This window comes from Crocuta crocuta, unplaced genomic scaffold (genome assembly GCF_008692635.1).
Source record: "Crocuta crocuta isolate KB4526 unplaced genomic scaffold, BGI_CrCroc_1.0 scaffold142, whole genome shotgun sequence".
NCBI lineage: Eukaryota > Metazoa > Chordata > Mammalia > Carnivora > Hyaenidae > Crocuta > Crocuta crocuta.
Genome location: NW_027528892.1, coordinates 1601836 through 1624824, shown reverse-complemented (window position 1 = coordinate 1624824; position 22989 = coordinate 1601836). Strand labels below are relative to the sequence as shown.

At 45.2% G+C, this 22989-nt stretch overlaps 1 protein-coding gene across 1 annotated transcript; it reads right to left on the bottom strand.

The window, feature by feature from the left end:
* Window positions 1–206: 206 nt before the first annotated feature.
* On the bottom strand, window positions 207–21612 carry NLRP9 (NLR family pyrin domain containing 9). Its single transcript, XM_077756908.1, has 9 exons — window positions 21333–21612; window positions 15687–17247; window positions 13355–13516; window positions 9209–9376; window positions 7441–7611; window positions 4091–4261; window positions 2656–2826; window positions 1781–1951; window positions 207–591 (listed from the first exon to the last, which is right to left on the bottom strand). The coding sequence occupies exons 1-9, from the start codon at window positions 21610–21612 to the stop codon at window positions 459–461; spliced, it is 2988 nt and encodes a 995-aa protein (XP_077613034.1). The 3' UTR covers window positions 207–458.
* Between the last annotated feature and the right edge of the window lie 1377 nt (window positions 21613–22989).

Here is a 22989-nt window from a genome sequence, read left to right as displayed (position 1 = left end):
CTAAATTTGCACAAACTAAAAATGGAAAGTTTGGGTGGATGCTAGATGTAGTCACAGCAATAAAATCTATAATCTATGGACACTTTCTACCATCACTTCTAAGTCAAAATTGTCAAGGGATTATGGTTCCCTCAAATCCAAGTGCCTATATCCCAACACACCCACCAAGAAAATAAAGTCATGCTTTCCAAAGTATTTATCCATTTAATGTATTCCTCTAAATACTGCAAGGTAGGATGGGAATTTTAAAGATGGGTGTGGGGACTTAGGCACAGATGACACTTATACACTGAGTCACATTCCACTGTCGTATCGCTAGGACACTGTAAGGGGGCGGGTCTGAAATCACAGCCCCACGGCCATGAATTACAGTTTATAAGACAGGGTGTGTCAGGATGAGAACACCCACTGTGACCAAGGAAAAGCCTTTGTGAGAAGATTACTTGAGGTGTTCCCCATCAGAAGAGCACACCCCTGATCCTGTACTCTTCGTTGACCCAGAGTTGACGGGAAATAGTCAGGTGGGGATTCTTCTCTTCCACAGCCGTCAGCAGCATCTGAGTCTCCTCATCAAATACAGATTTGTCCAGCCTAGGAAAGTGGAGACCACAGTTTCTTGACTTCATGCATCATTGTTTGCCTCTCCACATCCCAATGCCTCCTCCCAATCCATTCTTCCCTAGAAGCGACTGGGAAAATCATTTCGAACATGTGGAGAGAGGATAGGAATGTGGAGAACAGGGGTGTAAATCATTCTGTTCCTCCTCAGCATGTCATCCAGGGGCCTGGCATACGGAGGGCACCCAAATATTCATTCTACAGATGTCAAATACATATACTTCACATGCAAATATGATGTTCAGAACAACACTGACTGCTACCCTTCTAGGAAAGTGCTCTGGGTCAAAATTCTCAGCCCTTTATAGACCCATCCACCACATCCAAGCTGAGGTTACATCTTTATGGGCAATATAAGCAGGAGATGGTGTTTACAGTGAGGCGGTGGTTCTCACCTGGGGCAATTTTGTCTCTCAGAGGACATTTGACAGGACCGGGAGACATTTGTGTTTTATTTCAGGGAATAGATGCCATAGCTATTCTTTTTTAACTAATTATCTTAAAATTAATTTATTATTATTTTATTGAGATACCATTGATACATAACACTGGATAAGTTTAAAATATACAACATTGGTTTGTAACATCTATATATTGCCAACTTAGCATTAGCTAACAACATTTATGTCACATTATTATAATTTCTTTTTTTGTGGTGAGAACAATTAAAATCTTGTTTCTTAGCAACTTTGACATTTCCATTTTCTTTATTTTTTTTATTTTTTTTATTTTTTATTTTTTTATTTCTAGGAGAGAGAGACAGCGTGAGCAGGGGAGGGTCAGAGAGAGAGGGAGTCACAGACTGAAACACGCTCCAGGCTCCGAGCTGGCAGTCAGCACAGAGCCCGACGCGGGGCTCGAACCCACGAACCGCGAGATCATGACCTAAGCGAAAGTCGGACGCTCAACCGACTAAGCCACCCAGGCGCCCCAACATTTCCATTTTCTATCACCATGACCAGAGCAAGGTATGATGGGCATGTAATGTGCAGGGGGAGGCCAGACATGCTGCTCAACGTCCTGCAATGCGCAGGGCACCACCATAGCAAAGAACCCTCCAACCCAAATGTCAGCCATGCCAAGATTAGTGAAAACCTCCCTCCCTCACAGACCTCCCTCACTCTGAGGTCACTCTCCGGCAAGGGAAATGGCGTCCACTCACCCAAGCCGCTGCAAAGTGCAGTCCAGATGGCACATAGCTTCACACAGCACCACTGCCCCGTCGTGGTCCAAGCTAATCCAGTCCAGGTTCAGGTTCCTCAGTGATTTGCAGCCGGTGAGAGCCGAGGCCAGGGCCTCACAACAGGCAGTGGTGAGGTGACATATTTCCAGCCTGCAACAGGGAAACACCAGCTGTGGCAGGCCAGAAGGCATACCACTGTGAGATGCCAATTCCATGCCTGTGAGCAGGAGGCTTGACAGTCTAGAGCACTGGTTCTCAACGAGGACCACTGTGTCCCCTGGGGGACATGTGGCAACATCTGAAGACATCTGACACACCTGGAGAGTACTACTGGCATCTCAGAGATAGAGAGAAGCCAGGGATACAGCTGAACGTCATACAACGAACAGGACACTCCCCTTCCCCCCACAGCAAAGAGCTATTCCGTCCCAAATGTCAATAGAGTCAAAGCTGAGTAACCCCTGGCTTCACGGTGTGGCATTTTACTAATCAGATCATTCCAGACACACATGTTTGTTTTTTTTTTTTTTTTTTTTTAATATTTTTATTTATTTCTAGGAGAGAGAGAGACAGCATGAGCAGGGGAGGGTCAGAGAGAGAGGGAGATACAGACTCAGAAACAGGCTCCAGGCTCTGAGCTGGCAGTCAGCACAGAGCCCGACGCGGGGCTCGAACCCACGAACCGCGAGATCATGACCTAAGCGAAAGTCGGACGCTTAACCGACTAAGCCACCCAGGCGCCCCCAGACACACATGTTTTTAAACTTGCTTCTCCTAAGTACCGCTAGTCCTCTAGCCTTTCTTATTCCTGAAATGGGTAAGCCTTCTCATAAAGGTAATCAGTGAACACTCACCCGAGAGTCTCTACTTTACAGTTCGGATGCTTCAGGGCTTTACATAACTCCTTGACACCAGCATCTTGTAGATCATTGCTTCCTAGTTTCAGAGTCTTTAGTTTTTCATTGCAAACAAGAACAGCAGAGAGGTCCTTGGAACAAAGGGAAGTAAGGTAACAATCCGACAGCCTGGGGAGAAAATACACAATCATGAGGTCCCATCTTGCACGGCTTAGCTTATTTTCATTTATGCATACCGAGGAAGAAGTGCCCAGGTATTTCTGAGATGATGATGGTGCTACTTCCTCCACCTTCCTGCCCAACATCCTGGGCTGCAATTCTGCTGCCCGTATCTGCTCCCCCAAGGCCTCTGCTCCTGTTCTTGCTGGTTGGAATGCTCCTGCCCAAGTATCAGTGGGGTTACTCCCTCACTACCTTCAAATCTCTGCACTATTATCACCTTTGGTGAGGACCTTTCTCAATATTCTATATAGTATCATATCCCCAGTCTCTGTTGCGTCCCCAACTCCCCACAGTACTTATCACCCACTAACATATGTCTACATATATTCATGAGTCTGATATGCACACATGTGTGTATATGGACACATACACATGTGTAGACATTGGGGGGACATTGGGCAATGCCCGCAGACAATTTTGGTCTACCATACTGGGAGAGAAGGTATAACAGCATCTAGTGGGTAGGAGCCAGAGATGGTGTTAAACATCCTACAAAGCACAGCCACTCTCCCACAACAAAGAATGACTCAGGCCAAATGTCAATAGTGCTAAGATTGAGAAACCATGATATATACACACATACCTGCAGCACACCCTCGTGTGTGTATGTGTGTGTGTGTGTGTATGTGTGAGAGAGAGAGAGATAGAGAGACACCATAAAATTGACTTCCATGGAAACAGAGACATTACAGTGTTTCATTTACTAATCCATCATCTTGTCTACCCAGAAGAGTTTCCAGTGCCCAGTAGAAGCAACAATCCCTATGCTATGCCTCCTGCCACTATTTATGCAGTGCTTATTTTGGGTAAGTCATTGGCAATAATTCTTTATGTGCACTACTCCCACTAGTCACCTCAATTCTTCAACATGGGAAACATCATCATCCTCACGTCACACTGGAGGAGAGGAGAGGCGCCCCCACATGTTCATCGGCTAGCCCAAGGCACTCGGGATTCCATTTCTCATCTTCCTGAGGCCAGAGGCCCAATTCCAGAACAGCACGTCCTACCCAAGACCTGTCAGGCTCTCTGGTCAAGACTCACACATGTCGGCACCCCTGGACGCGCCTGCAAGTGTTGGGCAGGGTCACCATTCAGCCTTGCTTTTTTTCAACAGACCCCTTGATGTTCCCCCTTCCTGTTTCCTTTCCAGGGTGCTGATATCCAATAAGCAAACTCTGACATTCATGCAAACCATAGCCAGACCTACCACAGCTGCTCGATGCTGCAATTTGGGTGCTTCAGTGCCTCGCAAAGAGATGCCACTCCATTATCTTCCAGGAGATTTGACTCCAGATCAAGAATGGACAGGGATTTGTTGCACAAAAGGGCTTGGGAGATGTAGTCACAGGCCACAGAGGTGAGGCCACAGCACATCAGCCTGCAAAGACACACACACACACACACACACACACACACAAACTTGTTAACCCGCTCAGGCTCCATCTGGTAATCTTTGCATGAAGCCACATGCAAGTCATTCCTCATACTCCATGGTCACTTGAGGAAAATGAGAGGATTAGAACACACAAGCAGCTGCACAAACACAGAAGCAGGAATGTGGAACACGGAACATGGCGTCCCAAACTGGGAACAGAGTCTCAGATTCCAGTTTCAAGTCGGGTCACCACCGGCTAGGTGACCTTAGCCCAAGTCATCCCTTCTAGTGACATGTTGTGCTGATCATTTGGTGAGATGTGCTGCACGATGTCGTATTTAATGTGATTTTTCTGGCATGCCCGCTGTTGGAAATTTGGAAAGTAGCAGGAAGCATAAGATACCAGCAGCTCACAACTGAATGTGACCCCCGGATGCAGTGCGTTTAGTTGATACTACGTTTAACATGTTTGTTTGTTTTTTTAATTACTGGTCAACATGTGAGAACCAAGAGATTTCACATGAAATTCCATACTTCTACCTCCCACAGACAAGCCAGCTACCTGGAATTGCATGGCAGATGGTCATGTGGCAAAAGACACATGGCGGGAAACAAACTCCCGTGTGGGAGGGGCAGGCACTGTCCAGCTCACCAGCACCTCCACGCAGCCCCTCACTCACTCTGGCTGTTTGCCTGGGCTTCAGGGGACCCCTGAGCGTGAACTCTGGCAGGAAGCAAGCACGAGTCCCTGATAAACAAACACTGCTCATCTATGATGGGGTTTCCTTGCCATCTTCTCACTTTTGAGATCAGACAATGGGCACGTACTTCATACTTTTTTCAATAAAACAAGCATTTTATTGTATTTTGAAAATTCATTAGGGACGTCTGCGTGGCTCAGTCAGTTGAGCGTCCGACTTTGGCTCAGGTCATGATCTCACGCTTTGTGGGTTTGAGCCCCGTGTCGGGCTCTGTGCTGACTGCCAGCTCAGAGCCTGGAGCCTGTTTCAGATTTTGTGTCTCCCTCTCTCTCTGACCCTCCCCTGCTTACACTGTCTCTCTCTCTCTCTCAGAAATAAATAAAACATTTTAAAAAATTCATTAATACATTAGTGGTTGCATAATATAATCTCCAGTGGTTTCACTACCCTATATATTCCCTAAATATCTCCACTTGTATTCTTTATACTTTCTGCCATTTCAAGTTATGTTGACTTTACTACCTTGCCTCAAAAAAATGTTTTTTTGAAATGCCGAGGCTTACTATTAAGACTTTTCATTTCACTTTCTTATTTGCTAACATATGAACATAAAAAACTCAACAAATTAATGCTTCCAATCATAGTATAAATTTGTTTGGCAGAATCCTGGCCACATGGAATATATTTTAAAATTTTGCACATTTTTTATAAAGGTGATTATTTTGTTGAACATTTTTGCTTTTAAAATTACTAGTGACATTCCTGAATCTTTAGTAGTCTTTCATTTAAAATTTTTTTATTGAAGTATAGTTAACAAACAGGGTTATAATAGCTTCAGATGTACAATAAAATGATTCAACAATTCTGTAAATTACACAGTGCACATCATGGTAAATGTGCTCTTAATCCCTGTCACATATTTCATTATTTCATCCATCTGGCCACCTACCTCCCTTCTTGCAACCACCAGTTTGTTCTCAGTAAGAGTCTGAGGGCACTTGGGTGGCTCAGTCAGTTAAGCATCCAACTTTGGCTCAGGTCATGATCTCACAGTTCGTGAGTTCGAGCCCTGCACTGGCCTCTCTGCTGTCAGTGCAGATCCTGCTTTGGATCTTCTGTCTCTGTCTGTCTCTGTCTCTGTCTCTCTCTCTCTCTCTGCCCCTTCCCTGCTCATTTGTGTTCATGCTTTCTCTCTCAAAAATAAACTTTTTTTTTTTTTACTAAAGAGTGTGATGTTTGCCTCTTTTTTTCCTTCATTTGATTGTTTGCTTTGTTTCTTAACCTCCACTTTTTCTTTTTTAAATAGGCTTCGCACTCAGCACGGTGCCCAGCACAAGGCTTGAACTCACAAACCTGAGATCAAGACCATAGCTGAGATCAAGAGTGAGATGCTCAATCAAATGAGCCTCCCAGGTGCCCCAAATTCTATGTACTTTTAAGGAATAAAAAACAAACCAAAAGCCCTGTTGAGTGATGGATCTTGAAGAATCCTTTAGAAAAATACGGCCCATTTTAATTACCGATCGTTAAGTACACGCTAATTCTATTCATTGTATAACATCAGCCAGTTATTTCATAGCGAAATCTTTCCACCTTCCAATAGGTCATTTCTTTTCTACCCCTGATGATTTTCATTCTAATCTTTATAGATCAAAGTGGGGGGTGAGGGGGTTCTTTATTTCATAGTTTGGTTTCAGTGTTTAATGTTCCTGGAATGTATTTTTTACTGTTGATTTTCTAGATACAGTCTAGAATGTCATCTCAGTGGTAGTATCCCTTCCCTCTCCTGTTTCAAAGGTCACCGTGTGTGTGTGTGTGTGTGTGTGTGTGATGCCCAGGTCTACATGCACACATACATGCATGTGCATCCACACACACACACACAGCTGTGTCTGGGCTGCTCATGCACGCCCACGGATGTGGTGACCTGCCCCACGTGGAAACACCACAACATTCTGCCTGGTTTTACACGAAGTTTTCCATGTGGCCTCACTGGGCAAACAGGGGCCCTGCCCTCCTGCTGCTCTGACCAACCACCCACTGCAGAGGAAGCACTTCACTGTACGTATTTGCAGCAGGAGAGAAATGGCAGCTCTGGAGGATCCCGGTAATAACCTAGGACATGCGGACCTTATTCCTAAATGGACCAAATGAATGCCTTGTCCCTCCCCCAGCACCCAGCGTATCTAAGGCATGGTCCTTGTTCATGATAACCAGGATTTATTGGGCTCTCAAGGAGACATGAAGCATCTAAGGGTGGGTCTCCAACTCTTGAATTCAACCCCATGGTGCCACTATGGAGGAGGAGCTGTATTGGCTCCATTTTACTGATGGGGCAACTGAGGCATGGGGAAGCAGGTCCTACTATAGACTGTGTTCTGCAGCCTACCTCAGTGAGCATTTGATTGCCTTGACTATTGATGGGTCCATGTGCACATATCCACAGTCTCCCCAGAGCCCACTTTCCCCAGATGGACTCACAGCAGTGTCTCCAGGGCACAGTCTGGGTGCTTCAGGCCATCACACAGCATCAGCAAGCCTTCGTTCCTCAGAGGGTTTTCCACTAGCGAGAGAAGCTTCAGCTTCTTGTTGCAGACCAGGACCGAGGCAATATCTTCGCAAGCTTTTGCAGTGATGTCACACCTTCCCAACCTGCGTGTGAGACACGTGCTGCAGGATGGGACCACGGGCTTTGAGCGGCCATAGACCATATTCCAGCTTCCAGTCTCACACCAGCAAATCTGCCATATGCATTCCAGACTTTAAAAGCACCAATGTGGTGGGGCGCCTGGTGTCTCAGTCGGTTGAGAATATGACTCCAGCTCAGGTCATGATCTCACTGTTCATGAGTTCAAGACCCATGTCAGGCTCTGTGCTGACAGCTCAGAACCCAGAGCCTGTTTTGGATTCTGTGTCTCCCTCTCTCTCTGTCCCTCCCCCACTCATGCTCTGTCCCTCAAAACTGAATAAATGTTAAAAAAATGTTTTTAATATTTTTTAAAAATAGTGCATATCATAGGCTAGAACAGGTTTCTCAATCTCAGCACTATTGACATTTTGAACTGGAAAATTCTTTGTTGTGGGCGCTGTCCCGTGTGTTGTTGGATGCTGAGATCGGCATCCCTGACCTCCACCCGCTATGTGCCTATAGCATCCTCCCAAGGCAATGATGACCATCAAAAATGCCCAGATGCTGACATTTCCTAAGAGAGAGAAGCGCCCTCTGTTGAGAACTACTGGTCTGTGGAGAATCTGACTTGGGGGGCCTCCACCCCCAATACCAAACTGAAGTCAAGAGTACAATCAGTCTGCCCCTGAGAGGCAAAGCTTCTAGCAGTAAAGGTCTACACCTGACCCATGGTTTCCTAGATCTGTTCCCCAAGTCTTATGCTAATGTGAAATATTAAAACCCAATACAAATGGCCTAACATGAAATGGAGCAAAGTACTAAGGAATTTTCTAAGTTCCCCATCACTAGAGAGAACCAGAGTGGGGGGAAAAAAAGTCATGATATGGAAAGAGTTCAAATGAGGAAGAGGATCTACAGAAAGCCTGTCTGTTCAAATATCTCATGCATGGAATGTGCCTCTCTCTCGATGAACCTTGACCAAGTTACAGTTAACCTGGGTATTTGAATCTCTCAATTATAACTGTTCCAGCAAAGAAGAGGCACTGAACCAGGGGAGAGAAGACAATATTCTCCAGGTGGTTTAATGATTTGGTTCTCAATTACATCCCCCTTTTGCTTTCTGCTAAAAAAAAAAAAAAAAAAGGATTGATCATGTCTAGAAACCACCCAACTACGGTAGGTAGGGACAGCCCAGATAATTTTCAAGAGGAAGCAATGATCTGGGGCAAATCACTTTCCCTCTGGCTTCAATGTTGTCACCTACCAGATTCACAGAAGTACATTTGTGATCATTAATATAATTTCTCATTTTAAGTGTCTACGAAGATCTTCAGGAGGGAAAATGGAGTTCTGGTTTGGGCACGGGTGGTTGAGGGCAGAACCAGAGGAAGGTAAGCCGTCCACGAGAAGTAATCCAAGTGACTACCAAAGAAGGGAAAGCAGGGACAAACCTCCTGAGAGGTGTGGAGATCGCTCCTCTGAGATCTGGAGACGCCGAGACGGAAACTTTTCAGAGTAAGGGAGGGACAAAGGCTGAAGCAGGAAGGAAACGGGCACATTCCGCTACCAATTCCATGCTGGAGAAGAAACCCCACTGAGCGCGGACAAGCCGAGACTTACATCAGCTCTTCCACGCTGCACGCTGGGTGCTTCAGCGTCTCACACAACTGCCTGACGTTCACGAGGGAGAGTCGCGTGCCGTGCAGGTTCAGGCATTTCAGATAAGGGTTGTGAAGAATGGCCTCAAAGAAGTCCGGGCTATTTCCAAGATAAGAAGCAAAATTATACCTAGAAAAGATGTGGAAACTCATGCAACTGAGTCCAAACACAAAGGAAGCTACCTCTTACACAGTCCCCCACCTGCCTGCCACGCTTAGGCTCACAGCACTGTAGATGTCCTGGTACTCCCACGGCAAACTCTCTACCTGGGATTTTCAGATCGCACACAAACACAGAGGCTCGGCTGCCGGGCTCTCTCCTGTTTCCTCCCAGTCCCTGCGTGCCTGCAGACCACCACCCATACTGGAAGGGAGGTGAACCAAAGTCATCCCATATTAAATCCTAACCATTGTCAGGACAGGGACACCATGCTTATGCATCTTTGCACCCATGGGTCCAGCCTGGAGGCTGACATACAACAGGGATGCACGTATTTGAATTAATGCTCCAAGAAGAATCACACTCCCCCAAGGAAAGGAGCCATTTGTTTAAAGACTAAGGTTTTGAGGGTCCTGGGTGGCTCAGTTGGCTAACTGTCCAACTTCAGCTCAGGTCATGATCTCATGGTTCATGAGTTCAACCCCCGGGTCAGGCTCTGTGCTGACAGCTCAGAGCCTGGAGCCTGCTTCCGATTCTGTGTCTCCCTCTCTCTCTGCCCCTCCCCCACTCACGCTCTGTCTCTCTCAAAAATGAATAAAGATTTTAAAAAAATTTTAAACTTTGTTCTTTAAGGAGAAAATAAGAAAAAAAGAAGACCACATCTGGAATTGTTGAAAACTCAGTTTCCAGGGTTAGAGAAAACTGGATTTGAATCTTTGCTTTTCTCCTGGATTCTTTTGCAAGGTTGGGCAAATGCAAATTCACTTCTTTGGGGTCTGGTTTCTTCATGAAACAAAGAGTACCATGATGATGATGGTTACAAAATGAAAACATATTGTGGTGCCTGGAACATGACCAGGACACGTTGGCTTTGATTTTTAATTTTTTGTAATGTTTTATTTTATATTTTAGAGAGAGAGCACAAGCAGGGGGTGGCCAGAGAGACAGAGACAGAATCTGAAGCAGGCTCCAGGCTCTGAGCTGTCAGCACAGAGCCTGACGCGTGGGGCTCGAACTCATGAACCTTGAGATTATGACCTGAGCCTAAGTTGGATGCTTCACTGACAAGCCACCCAAGCGCCCCCTGGCTCTGATTTTTAAAAACCATATACATATTATGCTTATACAGAATCTGCAGTTTTATATTTTTATTTGTGTTTTTATATTTTATGCTTATTTATCTGTGCTCATAAATATAGGCCACATAACATGTCATGGGGTCATGACTTGAACACACCCTGGCTTCTCCCCTCCTGGTCAACTTTGAGAAATGAAAAGGACTAAAACACGTAAATATTGTGCCACAGGCATGGGAATTATGAAAAGGAAAACACAGATGAGAACAGACAGAAGAGGGAAATCACAACTTCTGCGATTTTTGGCAGAGTGGTTTCCTAATGGAGTGAACAACACCCACGGCACCTCCTTTCCAGAGATGGAGGGAGAGGAGGGCAGTGGGGGGCCCATCGGGGAGGATCCGCACAGTCAGGGTGAGACCGGCTGTCCAGCCATCAAGGAGTAGACAGGGGTGCCCGTAGTATCGGGAGACACCGCTGAGACACGGACACTCACTGAAGGAAAGCACGTCTTCAGCATAAACCACAATGTTTACACCGTGAGGGAAGAGTGAGCTCCTCGTAACAGGGTGTGGAAATTCTCCCCAGATTCTAGGTTCAAACAGGTCAGCCAACAACCAACCCAGTGAACCGGGCTTTCTAGGGACAACAGCCTCAGACCTGTTACAATAACTCTTTTGCACAAAGGCATTGGTCAATAATTAGATGTGTGGTAACTATGACCAATAAGATGTATATAAAGTGCTTTGGGAGCTCAGGAAGTTTTCTCTGAGGAAGTGAGCTTTGAGCTGAAGGAAGAGTTACATTTCAGCTGAAAAAGATCAGCTTCTGGGAGTGAAGAGGAGAGCATGGCCCAGGCAAACCTGAAGCTTCAGGGAGTGGACGTGTGCTCCTCTGTGCTTTTGTGCATGATCTGCACCGAGGTGACAGTGAGACCGTTGGAGGATCAAAAGGAAACAACACAGATAATATGCCTAAAGCAGCCAGCTCTATACTATAAATGCTGCCTAGTCTCTATGCTTATTCTTTTTTTTTTTGTCATGATTTTTTCCTTTGTTAAAATTTAAATTCTAGTTAGTTAACATACAGTGCAATATTGGTTTCAGGAGCAGAATTCAGTGATTCATCACCTACGTACAATACCCAGCACTCATCCCAAGTGCCCTCCTTAATACCCATCACCCATCTAACCCATCCCTCACCCACCTCCCTCCCTCAACCTTCAGATTGTTCTTTACAGTTAAGAGTCTCTTGTGATTTGCTTCCCTCTCTTCCTAATTCCCCTCCTTCCCACATGTTCATCTGTTTTGTTTCTTAAATTCATGAGTGAAATCTTAGGATATTTGTCTTTCTCTGACTGACTTATTTCACTTAGCGTAATATATTCTAGCTCCATCCACATCATTGCAAATGGCAAGATTTCATTCTTATTTTTTAATTTTTTTTTGTTTTTATTTAATTTTGAGACAGAAAGAGACAGAACATGAGTGGGGGAGGGGCAGAGAGAGAGAGGGAGACACAGCATCTGAAACAGGCTCCAGGTTCTGAGCTGTTCTCTGAGCACAGAACCCGATGCAGGGCTCGAACCCATGAACCATGAGATCATGACCTGAGCCAAAGTTGGATGCTTAACCGACTGAGCCACCCAGTCACCCCATATTTTGTTAATGTTTTCATCTATTTTTGAGAGATAGAAAGGCAGAGTATGAGTGGGGGAGGGGCATAGAGAGAGGGAGACACCTGAAGCAGCCTCCAGGCTCTGAGCTGTCAGCAGAGAACATGAGCCAGGGCTCAAACTCACGAATCACAAGATCATGACCTGACCCAAAGTTGGAGCTTAACTGACTGAGTCACCCAGGCACCCAATATTTTGTTCTCCTTGATGGCTGCGTAATACTCCATTGTATATATATATATATATATACACACCCACACACATATATATATCTCACATCTTCTTTATCCAGCAGTCGATGGACATTTGGGCTTTTTCTATAGTTTGGCTATTTTAGGTTTATTTTTTACTACATTTCTCCAATAACTGAAGGGTATTTTCCCATAGGTCCCTTCATTACCTGGCAAACATCTATTCTCCATCCATCATCATCCGAGCAAATGTTACCCACTTCCCTCTACAGCTCTCCAACCACTACATTTAAAACATCTGTTGAAGAGAAACCAAAACGGATGCCTCAGTTTTACATACCCCCAAACCAAAACACACATGGTCATGTAACCCAAACATAAGACTGATGTCCCCAGGATGTGGAATCTGCTCTAAACACTTAGGCTTTCTTCATGCCAGTGTGAACTTGAAGCTTCCTACTAACAGGCTACACAAGGCAAGAAGGAACCAATGGTGAGGGGCGCCTGGGTGGCTCAGTCAATTAAGCAGCCAACTTTGGCTCAGATCATGATCCCACAGTCCATGGGTTCGAGACCCATGTTAGGCTCTGTGCTGACAGCTTAGAGCCTAGGGCCTGCTAAGGATTCTGTGTCTCCCTCTCTCTCTTCCCCTCCCCTGCTCTCTCTCTCATGCATGCACTCTCTCTCAAAAATAAATAAACATTAAAAAAAAGAAGAAGAAAGAACCAATGGTGGTCACCCACCCCAGAAAATAAAGCATTTCCTGTGTGGAAACTGACCTATAATGGCTAAACCAAGCTCGTTGACCATATTCAGTCCTAAAGTCCCCTGTTTGCCAACAGTTTGCTTCTTGCTCAATAAAACATTGGTATCAAGGAACATGCTCCCAAAATATGTCTTGAGCCATTGGATTGCAGCTTTGTGCTTTGCATTGGTGTTTCCCAAACAGCCAGAGTAGAAAGAATGAAACTCCACTGCTTACAGAACAGGTTAACATCCAACTTACCCGAATTTTTGGAGTTTACAAACGGGATGAGCCAGAGCTTTACAGAGAGTTGCCAGGGAGGGCTCGTCGAACATGCAGTTGTCCAAATCCAACATCTGGAAGTTCTTGTTGGTAGTGAACACAGAGCAAAGGTCTTGCCAAAAGGAGAGCTTCTCCTTGTCACTGAGGGAGACAAAGGCCATGACCCTCCAGTGGCTCAGTGCAATTCAACAGTCTCCAAACAAGCAGACACCATCCCCAGAGCCCCTCAAAGCTCCCCAGCGGACACTGGGCCTGAACAAGGACAGGGAAGGCCAAGCTGGCTGAATTAACATGGCCTAGTGGCTAAGAAAGTGGACACTGAGGCCAGAGCAATTGGGCTCAAACCCCATTTGAACCACTTATTAGCTATATGACCCTAGACAAGCTACTCAGTCTTATTCAGCTTCCATTTCTTCATGTTTTAGGCAATAATATTTGACTGTTGTGTGAATGGAGGTTGCTATTTGGTTATCCATCTGTAAAATGGGAAACTGCATCCAAAAATATGAACATATGGATACAAAACAAAGTCATGGAGATGTAATGTACAGCATGGTCATGACTATGGTTAATAATACTATATTATATTTTTGGAAGTTGCTAAGAGAGGAGATCTTAAAAGTTCTCATCATGGGTGCCTGCTGGCTTAGTCCATAGAGTGTGCAACGCTTGACCTTGGGGTCACGAGTTCAAGCCCCATGTGGGGTGTAGAGTTTACTTTTATTTTTGTTTTTTTATGTTTTTATTTATTTCTGAGAGAGAGAGAGACAGCGTGAACAGGGGAGGGTCAGAGGGAGGGGGAGACACAGAAGCTGTAGCAGGCTCCAGGCTCTGAGCTGTCAGCACAGAGCCTGACGTGGGGTTTGAACCCACAAACCGTGAGATCATGACCTGAGCCAAAGTCAGACGCTTAACCAACGGAGCCACCCAGGCGCCCCTAGAGTTTACTTTTAAAAAGTAGTTCTCAGGGAGCCTGGGTGGCTCAGTCAGTTAAGCATCTGACTTCGGCTCAGGTCATGATCTCACGGTTTGTGGGTTCAAGACCCGTGTTGGGCTCTGTTCTGACAGCTAGGTCTGAGCTGGAGCCTGTCTTCGGATTTTGTATCTCCCTCTCTCTCTGACCCTCCCCTGCTCACGCTGTCTCTATCTCTCTCTCAAAAATAAATAAACATTAAAAAAAAAAGTAGTTCTCAGGGCACCTGGGTGGTGCAGTCAGTTAAGTGTCTCTTAGTTTCAGCTCAGGAAATGATCTCGAGGTTGGGGAGTTAGAGCCCTACATCAGACTTCGTGCTGACAGTGCCGAGATTGTTTAGGATTCTCTCTCTCTCTCTCTCTCTCTGCCCCTACTCATACTCTCTCTCTCTCTCAAAAATAAATAAACTTAAAAAAATAAAAATAAGGTGTCCCTGGGTGCATCTGACTTTGGCTCAGGTCATGATCTCATGGTTCATGGGTTCAAGTCTCTCTCTCTCTCTCGAAAATAAATGTTAAAATCTTTTTTTTAAATACTGAATTATAGGGTGCCTGTGGGGCTCAGTTGGTTAAGCCTCTAACTCTTGATTTTGGCTCTGGTCATGATTATGCAGTTCATGAGCTTGAGTCCCAGATTGGGCTCTGTGCTGATAGTATGGGGTTTGCTTGGGATTCTCTCTCTCTCTCTCTCTCTCTCTCCCCCTCCCTCCCTCTATACCCTTCCCCCACTCAGTAAATAAACTTTAAAATTTTTTAAATAAAAATTTAAAAATACTGAACCATGATGTTGTTCACCTGAAACTAGCATAATGTTATACATCAACTACACCTCAATTTAAAAACTAAAAACCAAAAATGTGACCACAAAAGGTGATATGTATTTGAGAGCTAAAGTGTGAGCTGGTAACCTGAACCAGCTGCTGAAAAGATACAGGTCAGACCAGTAAAGAGGAAAAGCCCACAGGTGAAATCCAGAGGAAACCACGTGCAAGATTCCAAGAGTCCCTTCCCAGGGGAAAAACCAGGATATGCTTAAAAGCTATCGGGAGAAAAGCATGGTCATGGCAACAATAAAAGGTGCTTACTTTCAACCACATACTGGCCCCATGAAGTAGGTAAAGTGTTACCCTTCTTTATACAGGTGGAAAAACTTGGTAAGTCACCACTCATGGGGACACAGCTAGAAAATGGCAGTGCCAGAACTCAAAGCAAAGTCTCTGATCACAAAAGCCCTGTTTTTTAAGTGTAAGGATCCATGGAGCACCCATTGGGAACTAAAACAAGACACAAGTATGGTGCGTGTAGGGTAGGGATAGAGGTGATTAATAGAGAGACTCACTTTGTGATGGATCCAGAGTCATCCGAAAAGACATTTTCTACACACAGGTGAAGTTTCTGCAAATTTTGGCAATGCTTCAGACAGAATGCAGATATCACCAATTCTTCAATGTTACCAATATAAATATTAACTTCCTCAAAGAAATCCATCACTTGTCTTACAAATTCTTTCTCATGGGTCTCAAACAACCCGCTGAACAGTTCCTGGAAATTCACCACCACCTCATTGGTGTCACACGGACTTAAACTTTTAAGGCACTGGGTTATTTCCTGTCTTATCACTTTGGACAGGAGAAAACCAAAGGATGTCTCCAGCATGTTGGTTATTTTTTCAGTAGAAACTCCAAACAAGAATGTGATCGTCTGGGACAAGTGGCTCTGGTCTTGACTTACACCTGCTGTTACAAGCTGGGTCACACTTCCAATGGCCGGGTCAGGATCATCCTCGGGTTGTTTGAGCAGATAGAACATGGCGGCACAAAACTCTTGGATGCACAAGTGCATGAAGGTAAAAGAGTCACCGCTCCTTAGAAGGAGTCTCATGCCCACCCACATCGAGGTATCGGACTCAGATACGCCGTTCCTCCTGAGGTCCCCATGGCAAAACACAAACGTGCGAGTCCATATTCCCTCTGCAGCCAGGGTGCACAGGCCTTTCAGTCGGGCTCTGCTCTGCTTCGGGGGACAGTTCTCATTTCTTGACTTGAATACATTAGTTAAAAAGGACGCATACAAAGACGTTGTGCTTTCGGACACAATCTCAAGGTCTTCTCCTTTCTCCAGCTGCCATTTCACACAAGTACAGACCAGCCAGCATACAAGAGGATTATGGCAGAAAACACAGAGCGGGACATTGCTCCTCACAAAACTGAAGGCTTTCATGGCTTTGCTTCTCTCACGGAAGAAATGGTAGAAATACAGCTTCCTTTCACTCTCAGTGAGTCCTGAGAGGACTATGTATTTTGGATGCTGCAACAGGAAATAATATCTTCTCATGCCCATGGTTCCCAATGCGACAAGGAGAGAAGACTCTGGAAGCATTTTCCTCTGCAGCAAACTCCTCATGATAATCTGCATTGGCTTCCGCTGCTTCTGGTCATCGCACAACTGAGTCTTAAGCTCCAAATCAAACTTGAGCTCCTCGAAGCCATCCATGATGAATAGGATTCTCTCTGGCTGGGAAAAAATGTCCTCCATCAGTTCTGAAGACTGAGGCCAGTCCCTGGAGATGAGTTCCACTAAGCTCGTCTCTGTGATGGTGTTCATTTCACAGCCATTGAGGAAGAAGATAAATGCAAACCTGTCCTTCCATAGGCTCCCCTCTGCCCAGTCCAGTATGACTTTCCTCAGAAGGGTGGTTTTCCCAATCCCTTCTGGACCTTGCAAGACGACCGTGGGTGTGGGCTCTCCAGCCTGGCTGGCGGGATATGCGGCCTTCAGGTTTTCATATTCATTCTTTGTGGTTTCTTTGTAGAAATCATTGGGAACTGGAAGGCAGGTTTCCTTTTCCCAAATGAGACGGAATTTTTCTTTCATGTGATTTCTGTATGGGTTTGGTTTATCTGAGTTGACAGGGGTAGAATACCAGATAATTTAAAAAAAGGAGCACACTCATTCTTTGACACTCAGAATGACCCTAGAGATTTACTTGATCACCTGTGTGAAGACTATGGCATGTCCACGGATGGCCAGGCTAATTAACTTTGTTTTTGTTAGGACCATAGTCTATCTTAAATCATCATGTCCATGGAAGCACCTGACCAAAACCAGAAGCCTATCTCACAGCTACAAGGCCATAGACAGTGTAAATGCTTCAGAGTTACATTTAAAACCAGAAGTGGGGGTGGGGGTGTTCCCCAGTAAAGTATCCTATAACCACTATCATTTACTGAGAGTCAGGAACCAAGACTGAGAATGTTACTGTGGATACCATGTCTTCCATGTCAACAACCCATTAAGATTTGTTCTACTCCCACTTTACAAAAAAAAAAAAAAAAAAGAGAGGGAAAATGTGTCAGTTGATTAATTTGCACTAGTGAATAAATACTAGGGTCAGGTGTCTGTCCTACATCTATCTGATTTGAAACCGTAAGGTCTAAGCTATTTTTTTTTCCACCATGCTGACTGCAGGTTCATTTCAGAAACACACCCCTGAACCATCATTCTTTCAACCCACTCTTACAATGTACCTTCCATGTTCAAGGCAACAAATTACGGGAGGTTAAATAAAATGACAAATGTGGTCAAGGACCATAGTCTGCATTGGAGAAATCTATGCCACAGTAGGTTAGGTATTTCTGCATGTCCTCCAAGCAAAGGGCACTGATGGTTTTATTCAAGGATGTAGGACTAGAAAACATTCTTGGAATGTAGTGATGGTCCTCCTCTCTGGAGCAAAAGAAGAGTTGTTTCTAAAATCAGGTGTTCAGGGCACCTGGGTGGCTCAATTTGTTAAGCATTTGACTCTTTCTACACCCTACTCAGCAGGAAAAAGCTACAGAAGATGAGACCTTCCACCTTCAACAACCCTAAAGATTTAAAGGTCAAAATTGTTCAGCAGGGATATGATGAGGGAGCGTGAGGAAGGCTGAGGGCAAAACATGAACTAGCACTGCCCCTCTCCCAGGTGGGACCTGTGTGATATTCCTTGAACACTCCCAGCTACCTGAAAATGAGAAGAAAGAGGAAGGAAGGAAGGAAGGAAGGAAGGAAGGAAGGAAGGAAGGAAGGAAGGAAGGAAGGAAGGAAGGAAGGAAGGAAGGAAGGAAGGAAGGAAGGGAGGAAGAAAGAAAGGAAGAAAGCAAGAAATGAAGAAAGAAAGAAAGAAAGAAAAGAAAAGAAAAGAAAGAAAACAAATGGTTAAACTGATAAGAGTCTCCACCAGTTTACCAGAAAAAGACAATCCCATCAAAGCCCAAAGTCCAGTAACTCCCTACTGTCTCAATGTTAATGCTTTGCTGGAGGGAAAAACAACCTGAGCCTGACAACAGCTAGGACTCCAGTGAGTCTGTAGCATGTGAAAGTCTCTTTGGAAAGTCCCTCTTGGCTTCATCTCCCGGACTCCATACAACAGTCACCCCCCACACTTACAGCGCAGCTCTTCCTGCCCATGGTCCTGTCCCCATGCTTTAATAAAATCACCTTTTTGCACACACACAGAAAAAAAAAGGGGGGGATCTGACTCTTGATTTCAACTCAGGTCATGATCTCCTAGTTAGTGAGGTCAAGCCCTGTATCTGTCAGTGCAGACGGGGATGTCTGGCTCTCCAGGGTCCTCAACTGTGACACAGGCCCATCTGACCACCTCCAGACCCACCCTCCGCCCCTCCACCCCCTGAGAAACTCAAAGGACAAGAGGAACTGATGTAAACGTAAATCTCATGTTCCTGTTGTGTGGTGAATAATAAACCTTCTAAATCCATCGGGGCTCATTCTGTCCTTACAGACCACATTTGCGGGCGTGTGGCAAGCTGACCGCCTGGGAACTGCCTCAGCAACTGACAGTCCAGCCACTGTGTGATGTGTCTGCAAACCAGGAGACATGCCTTGGTTCAACTACTTTGCACTGTGAGACTTTAGGACCGTTATAATCCATCCGAATCTTGGCTTATTTACCAAAACGGAACATCTACTCCACAAGTAGATAAAAATCCATGAGAGAATAATGTGCAAAATTGGGCAAAGCATCTGGCAACTTTCAGTTACTGTATCAAAGGTCAATTTTTAAAAATGACTTGTCTGGCAATAGCCAAAGTATGGAAAGAGCCCAAATGTCCATCGACTGATGAAAGGATAAAAAAGATGTGGTATATATATATACAGTGGAATACTACTCGGTGATCAAAAAGAATGAAGTCTTGGGGCACCTGGGTGGCTCAGTCGGCTAAGTGTCCGACTTCGGCTCAGTTCAGATCTCACAGTTTGTGGGTTCAAGCCCCACTTCAGGGCTGCATTGATAGCTAGCTGACAGCCAGCTCAGAGCCTGGATCCTGTTTCAGATTCTGTGTCTCCCTCTCTCTCTGCCCCTCCCCCGTCATGCTCTGTTCTCTCTCTCAAAAGTAAAATAAACTATATAAAAAAAAAAAAGAGAATGAAATCTTGCCGTTTACAATAATGTGGATGGAACTAGAGTGGATTATGCTAAGTGAAGTCAGTCAGTCAGAGAAAGACAAATATGTATGATTTCACCCACATGTGGAATTTAAGAAACACAACACATGAACATAGGGGAAGGAAGGCAAAAATATAAAAACATGGAGGAGGACAAACCATAAGAGACTCTTAAATATAAAGAACAAATGAGGGTTGCTGGAGGGGACGTGGGTGTGGGGATGAGCTTAATTGGGTGATGGGCATTAAAGAGGGCATTTGTTGGGATGAGCACTAGGCGTTATATGCAGGTGAGGAATCATTTGATTCTATTCCTGAAGTCATTATCACACTATATATTAACTTGGACATAAATTTTAAAATATTAATAAATTTTTTTGATAAAAAAAAAAGAATTGTCTGGAGGCACTTGGGTGGCTCAATTGGTTAGGCGACTGATTCTTGGTTTCAGTTCAGGTCATGATCTCGTGGTTTGTGAGTTTGAGCCCCATGATGGGCTCTGCACTGACCGTGTGGAACCTGCTTGGGATTCTCTCTTCCCTGCTCTCTCTGTGCCCCTTCCCGGCTTGTGCTGTCTGTGTCTCTGAATGAATGAATGAATGAATGAGAAATACTTTTTTAAAAAATGTCTGACATTTTGTCTCCTTGTTTGCGAGGACTTAAAACTCAACCGATCTTTTTTTTTTTTTTTTTTTTTCTTAAAGGAGTACCTTCCAGAAGAGGGTGTAAATACCATCCATGAGTCAAAAAATAACTGATTTGGGGGCACCTGGCTCAGTCGGTTAAGCATCTGACTTCAGATCATGATCTGACAGCTCGTGAGTTCGAGCCCCACGTTCGGCTCTGTGCTGACAGCTGAGCCTGGAGCCTGCTTCGGCTTCTGTGTCTCTCTGTCTACACCCCTCCCTCTCTCATGCTCTGTCTCTCAAGTTACTCTCTGTCTCTCAAAGATGAGTGTTAAAAAATAAAGAATAAAAAAATAAGGGACTTGGAGTCAGACCTGTCCCTGCTGGAAAAGTCGTCTAACATGAGGGAATGCTGTTGGGACCATGGTTTTGCCGTGTGTAAGCCTCAGGCTAGTGGCAGGAATAACACGGTACCAGGCAGCAGCAGCGCTTACTGTAGTGCTGGGGACATACGCTCTCCATGATTAGTCTCTAATGCCAGGATTCCGCCTCGTCCTGGAGCAGGTCTACTCAAAAGTACAGTCAGCTACCATAATGGAACTCCACCTCAGCACACCTGGTAATGAGGATTCAGGGCATCCCTCGTAGTAGCACGGGCTCAGCTCCCGACAGGAAAATGGGGAGAAAACCCTTCGACGAACAAGACACCACGCACCCACAGGCCTTCACTGGCCCACGCATGACCAGCGGTGCCTTACAATTCCATGACCTCCAGGGCTCCCTTGACCCACAACACGGTCTCACCTGATGGAGGTGGCCGCTGATTTAATAGTGCCACCTTCATTTTCATGAGGTCCCCGTGAGCCAACCTTCCTCCACAGGCCCCCACCCCGTCTTCCTCCTGCACTTACTTCCAATCTCTTCCTGAGCCTTTGTCCAGAGGTCACGCCGGCCAATCCGCAGAAATAGGTTCAGTGTCAGCTCCCAGGCCTGCTTTCCCGGGTAATGCTGGCCCAACAGCTTTGCTAGATCTTCTCTTGAAGCCTTCTTTAACTCGGTCCTTGGGATCGGCTTGAGCTCCAGTTGCAGAGGCTCTTGCTTGAGGAGCTCCTTAAATTTCCAGAACTCTTCCTTTCTGAGCTCCTCCAGGTACCACAACAAGCCAAAGTCCGAAAAAAAAGATTCAGCCATTTTGCCCTGGGATTGTGAACTTGGAAATCGCCAGAGGGGAAAAAAAAAATTCTTCAAAAACAAGGATTTAGTAGCACCTAAGGGAGAATGATATGATTACAGAGATAAATATTCAGTTGAGAGTGGCTTAAAATTATTGATAATCCTGCTGGGGCACCTGGGTGGCTCAGTAGATTAAGCTTTAGACTCTTGATTTCAGCTCAGGTCATGATCTCACAGTTTCTGAGATCAAGCCCTGCATTGGACTCTGCCCTGACAGTGTGGAATCTGCTTGTGATTCTCTCTCCCTCTCTCTGCCCCTCCCCTGCTCGCTCACTCTCTCTCAAAATAAATTAAAAAATAAAATAAAATAACCTCTGGGACACCTGGGTGGCTCAGTTGGGTAAGTGCCAACTTCAACTCAGGTCATGATCTCACAGTTTGTGGGTTCGAGCCCCGCGTTGGGTCTTGGCTGACAGCTCAGAGCCTGGAGCTGCTTCAGATTCTGTGTCTCCCTCTCTCTCTGCCCCTCCCCTGCTCATGCTCGGCCTCTCTCCTCTCAAAAATAAACATTAAGTAATAAACATTAATAAAATTAAATAAACACTTAAAAATAAAACAAAATAAAATAAACTTTAAAAAATTATTGATATCTTGCATTTTTTGCTTTAAACACATCTGGCCAGCTTCATTTGGGGCGGGCACTTCCTTCATCCTGCCCCTTCATTCCACAGCCATGCATACGAATTCAGTGCTAGCACCTAAAAATGTAGTTTCTGCTAAGCCAGTTGGCAGGCAGAAGTGGAATTACCTAAAACCGCGATGAAGCACTGCGGCTGGCTGTCAGGCCACGGAAGCGGGAGTTAGGATAGAGCTATCCCCACGTCCACCACTGTGTCTCTCTGGGGACACTTCTGAGAAAAGCTGACTTACTGACTTGGTGTCCTTGTGGGAACTTCTAACTCAAGTTCAAAAGACCGTGTTGACTGAACATTCCTTAAAGGAGAACAGCTTCTGGCCTGGCTTGACTAAGTTATGAAAACTTTTAAATACCAAAAACCTAAAGATAGGTCTTTGGTGCATGGAGATTTTGCTGAATCTCTGTGAGATAGATAACAGGGAGCTGGGACTGAGGAAGGCAGGAAGAACTCCAAATTTCAAAACAAGGGCAGGAGAAGGTCAATTCCAGGGCATGCCAGCTTATATACGTTGCTCCTGGACAGAACAAAGGACCTGTGGACAGTCATCTCAACGATGGCCTGAGGAAGTACATGTCAAACAGTACTCCGCACAAAGAGAAAGGATAAAACGTTTAGATGGTTTAGACAGTGTTAATAGTCCTAGAAATTCCAACATCCATCTTACTGAAGTGAGGAGGAGGAGGAGAAGGGACAGCAG